This window comes from Cannabis sativa, chromosome 6, assembly GCF_029168945.1.
Source record: "Cannabis sativa cultivar Pink pepper isolate KNU-18-1 chromosome 6, ASM2916894v1, whole genome shotgun sequence".
NCBI classification, from domain to species: domain Eukaryota; kingdom Viridiplantae; phylum Streptophyta; class Magnoliopsida; order Rosales; family Cannabaceae; genus Cannabis; species Cannabis sativa.
The window spans coordinates 67,974,979-67,979,671 of record NC_083606.1 but is presented as its reverse complement, the minus strand read 5'-3'; the positions used below and the strand labels follow the sequence as shown (position 1 = coordinate 67,979,671).

Below are 4,693 nucleotides of genomic sequence, written 5' to 3'. Positions count from 1 at the left end.
ACTACAAAGGCATGCAGGAGCCCACTTGAAGCAAAACACTACACCTGTATTACATATGAGACATGCCTAAGAAATATTATGGTCAATTGTCCTCAAAGTTGTTGTAGTGGGGTTTGAAAGAACAGCAAGATAATTATACATAAAATATGAAATATTGGGGTATTTTGTTTCATTTCAAAAGTTGGGGTATGGTGGGGTTGGGAAGAAAGGAAAAGAAAATTTCAAAGAAAAATGAATTAGTATTTTATTTTAAAAGCAGCCTGATCTAAACTTCCAATCCATAATGGTGACTAGTTAGACAATACCATGTGATTACACAAGGAGTATGCCTCAATCATCAGACCCCATCTAACCTAATTTGCTCTGCAGTCTTGACCATTCATTTCAAAGAGCATTGGTTATAAATACACATATGAGTGTTATCACTAGCATCCCAACTCCTCAAACTCACAAGTACTCACCTTTCTTCTTTAGGCACAATCTTATTATTACAATCATGGGTTTTCGCTTTGCTAGCTTAGTTCATGCCAAGCAACTCATTCAGAGGCCTTTTTCAAGCACAAAAGATATTCCAAAAGGCTTTGTGGCAGTTTATGTTGGTGATGAGAGCAGAATGAAGAGGTTTGTGATCCCTGTGGCATACTTGAACCAACCTTCATTCCAACACTTTCTAAGTCAAGCTGAAGAAGAATTCGGATTTGATCATCCACTGGGAGCTCTTACAATTCCATGCACAGAAGATTCTTTCATCGATCTTATTTCTCACTTAAGCTCCTAAGCTTATGAGTTTACACACCAACAGATGCTAACCACACTAAACTTATTGTTACATTTTTTTAGGCATACACAATGCCATGTTGTAAATATTTTTTCCTTGGGAACAAAATTTGTCCCAAAAATGATACAAATTAATGAATATTATTGGAATTTTTCTCAGATATTTTTTTATGATATTGGAATTCTTTTTCTTCTGGAATGAACATAATAATCATAGAATCCTTGTCTTAGAAAGAAGTTAATTTTTTAAGAGGCTATATTAGGGATCTTAAATGGCCACTATGACCAACAAATTATAACTAAATTAACTTATTCCTATTTTGTGAACTCTGTGCCAGGAAATTAAACTAGTAACACTTATCATTCAAAACAAACTATTATAATATCAGGTATGTAAGCTAATCTTCTTAAAACTGAACACTTTGTATTACTATTTTATGTGATTAATTTTAAGTACTTGTCAAATAAATGTTAATGGATTTTGTAGCTGGTACAACAATAAGAGATTAATTTTGGGAATTTTTACACTTCATACTCAAATTTTCAATTTTTTTTGTAGAATCTTTTTTCAAAAATACTGTATTTTTTTTTCAAAAATACTGTATTTTTTATACTGTGTACTGTGTTAAGTTTTCATTGTTGTTCCACTATATTTTTTAGTTATTCTACTGTTGTTTTTAATTGTTCCGTTTTATTGTTTTACAGTTGTTTTATAAAAAGACAATATTTTTGTAAAAAATTTCGTGGGACAGTAAAATTATAAATATTTGCCAAAAATACAGTATTTTTGTAAAAACCCCATAATTTTACAGAAAATGACATTAAGAAAAAAGAACTAAATCATTCCATTTATATCAGATTAAATTTCCAATGAAGGTTTTATTAATAAAAGAATTCCAATGAAAGGAGAACATGTTGACTGGCATGAAATGTTTCATACAACATACAAAATTTCCTTTTTCATACTCAAAGTATATGATCTACAAAATTGTGTCTACAAAACTATGTTAGTTCTAAGCTTTACAATAAATTTAACTGAGAAGTGAGATCAATGAAGATGTCTTCTCTGCATGGAATTGTGAGTCCTCCCATTGGATGATCATATCCAAACTCTTCTTCAGCCATGTTTAGCAACTCTTGAAATGCAGGCTCATTAAGGTACGAAAGAGGTACTACATATCTCTTTTTCTCGTCCTCTCCAACATAGATTGCAATGTAGCCTTTTGGAATCGAGCTAGACTTCAAAGTTGCTTCTTTAAGCCCCGAAAGTGATCTTCGAAGAGTCTTCTTGACATTGAGAATACCGGGAAATTTAAACGCCATGTTATCAGCAATCTTCAATTTCTATCTCAATTTAGTTCTTTTTTTTCTCACAAAGCTAGTAGTTGTAGAGAAGGGAGAGGAGAGTTGATGATTTAGGTGTGTGGTAATGCTGTTGTATAAATAGATGAATGGATTTCTTCCATATTATCTATAGGCTTTACTAACAAGTGGTGTAGATTAAGTTAGTTGTAAGGGACATAGGCATTTCAAGTTCACATGACTCTGTCTTCTGAGTCATAGTTACTATTCTTATCAAGAGAACAAACTACAAAGTCAGGAGGAGCCCACTTGAAACAAGAGAAACACCAAAAAGAAAAACCATTTTAAGAATAGTTTAATCCACAATTTTTTTCTTCCTATTAGTGGTTGTTGAGGTATGAATATTAAATTCCACTTGTATGTCAAATTCTTCTTCTTTTTCATTTTTATTTGTTTGACTATTTAGATATGGGACATTACTAAACATCCCATATGCTAAATTTTGGAATCTTGTTTATCCACATTCAATCACTAACCAAATAGATGTTGATTGTAAGTCAAATATTAAAAATACAATGTGAAATATTATCCTTTGAAGACCAAACCAAAATGCCTCCAAGCATTTCACCTCTTACAATGGCTTACTTGGTTGATTTTTTCCCTTTCTCCTTTCTTTTTCTACATTCATAAAGATCAGTAGCTCAATATTGGATATTAAAGATTGGAAAAGACAAAACAAAGTATATGTACTTAAGTAGTCTCAATCAAGGAGTACATTATTGATTATAGCAGTTAAAGTAATAAATAAGGACTCAAATGTTAAAAAATAATATGTAAATACTATTTTAGACCTTGTGTTTTGTAAAAATATCAATTGGATCCTCTATTTTGTTGAATGACAAAATAGACCTTATATATTCCAAAATGGTAAAAATATGACACTGAGCTTAATTTTTAATAATTTTATTTTTTAATATAACCAACTTTAAGACAATTTTTAATACGAACAAATATAGAAAATATAACCAGCTTTGTCATAACATCTCTAGATCAGATTATTATTAAATTTTATTTTGACAAAAAATTAGTTCGTGGCCCTATTTGTACAATTTTAGAAAATACAGGGTCCATTTTGCTATTTAACAAAATAGATAATCTAATTGGTAATTTTTACAAAACACCGAATCCAAAATGGTATTTACCCAAAAATAATTCTTTAATTGAAATTGAACAAAGTTTTTGTTTGATTTTCACTACTCATTAGGACAAAAGCATATGTGAAACTCAATATCTCCCATGATAATCTTTTTTTCTTTTCTTTTTTAGAGTTGTTTTTCTTTAAATCATTCATGCCTAATAGATTTTAATTCTGGGATATAATTAACAAACATACTGTTCAAGATTAACAAGCAAAATGAACCAAAGAACAAGTCAAAGGACATAATAATAATCAAATTTCACTTTCTATTCAAAAATTTCTCAGTAACCAAACAATTCTCTCTTTCCTAGGAAGGAGAAATGGTATATGTACAAAACTGTTTTAGCTAGCTAGAGCTACAAACTACATTCATTTCAATTGAGAAGTTATATCAATGAAAACATCTTCTCTGCAAGGAATTGTGAGTCCTCCCATTGGGTGATCATATCCAAATTCTTCTTCTGCCATACTCAACAATTCTTGAAATGCAATCTTGTTCAAATACGAAAGAGGTACTACATAACGCTTCTTCTGCTCCTCTCCAACATACACTGCAAAGTAGCCTTTTGGAATGGTTGTAGACTTTGAAGCTGCTTCTTTAATACCCGAAAGTGATCTTCGAAAAGCCTTCTTACCATGAACAAAACCAGGCAATCCAAAAGCCATGTTAACAAGCTTTTTTTTGTTGTTGGTTTAGAGAAAGACTAGAGAATATGAGAAAAGTTGATGATTTAGCACTATGGTAATATGCCTATATTTATAGAGAAGAAAATATTTCTTGCAAAAGTTTTTAACTCAAAACTAGTGGTTGTGAAGTCTAATTGATTTTGCTTTGTAATTTGCATGATGTACAAGCATTTGAAAGTTCACATGAGTCTGTCTTCTAACTCATTAATGGAAGTTTTGTTAACTGGCACATATATATGTGATTTGTCTAAACCTTACTAAGTAAAATACCAACAAGGGGAGCCCACTTGGAACAAAATAGTTGCATCAAAAAACAGAAAAATTGTATGAAATATGTCACTCTTGTATATATTGGTACTTAAAAAAGACAATATCATGTGATTGCTTAAGCAGCCTCACTAGACCCCATTCCATTAAAGGCCTTCTTACTCTACACCATTCATCTTCATTCAAGTGTAAACTATATTTATACAATTTCATAAGTTCTAAAATATCAGAGATTTTTCTCACTAGCTTTCCAAATTCTCCAAATGAAAAATCTTTGTCCTTTTGCCCAAATGTGATTTAATTTTTATTCTTTTGCCAAGAGTATTGAATGGTAGGCTATACTATTCAAGGGTCATTTGCAAATACAAACCATATTAGCAAATATCTCAAATGGGGTAATGTTTTGTTGTGTGGTATCTGTTTGTTGTTGATAACTGAACCAACCTTTAGAATTTAAGTTTG

At 30.8% G+C, this 4,693-nt stretch overlaps 3 protein-coding genes across 3 annotated transcripts; 1 reads left to right on the top strand and 2 right to left on the bottom strand.

Moving 5' to 3' along the window:
- Positions 1 to 308: 308 nt before the first annotated feature.
- Positions 309 to 936, top strand: LOC115725551 (auxin-responsive protein SAUR24). Its single transcript, XM_030655111.2, has one exon. The coding sequence runs from the start codon at positions 413 to 415 to the stop codon at positions 776 to 778; it is 366 nt and encodes a 121-aa protein (XP_030510971.2). The 5' UTR covers positions 309 to 412; the 3' UTR covers positions 779 to 936.
- A 735-nt stretch (positions 937 to 1,671) lies between these two features.
- On the bottom strand, positions 1,672 to 2,217 carry LOC115725166 (auxin-responsive protein SAUR21). Its single transcript, XM_030654599.2, has one exon. The coding sequence runs from the start codon at positions 2,098 to 2,100 to the stop codon at positions 1,798 to 1,800; it is 303 nt and encodes a 100-aa protein (XP_030510459.2). The 5' UTR covers positions 2,101 to 2,217; the 3' UTR covers positions 1,672 to 1,797.
- Positions 2,218 to 3,523: 1,306 nt separating this feature from the next.
- On the bottom strand, positions 3,524 to 4,171 carry LOC115725165 (auxin-responsive protein SAUR21-like). Its single transcript, XM_030654598.2, has one exon. The coding sequence runs from the start codon at positions 3,941 to 3,943 to the stop codon at positions 3,647 to 3,649; it is 297 nt and encodes a 98-aa protein (XP_030510458.1). The 5' UTR covers positions 3,944 to 4,171; the 3' UTR covers positions 3,524 to 3,646.
- Between the last annotated feature and the right edge of the window lie 522 nt (positions 4,172 to 4,693).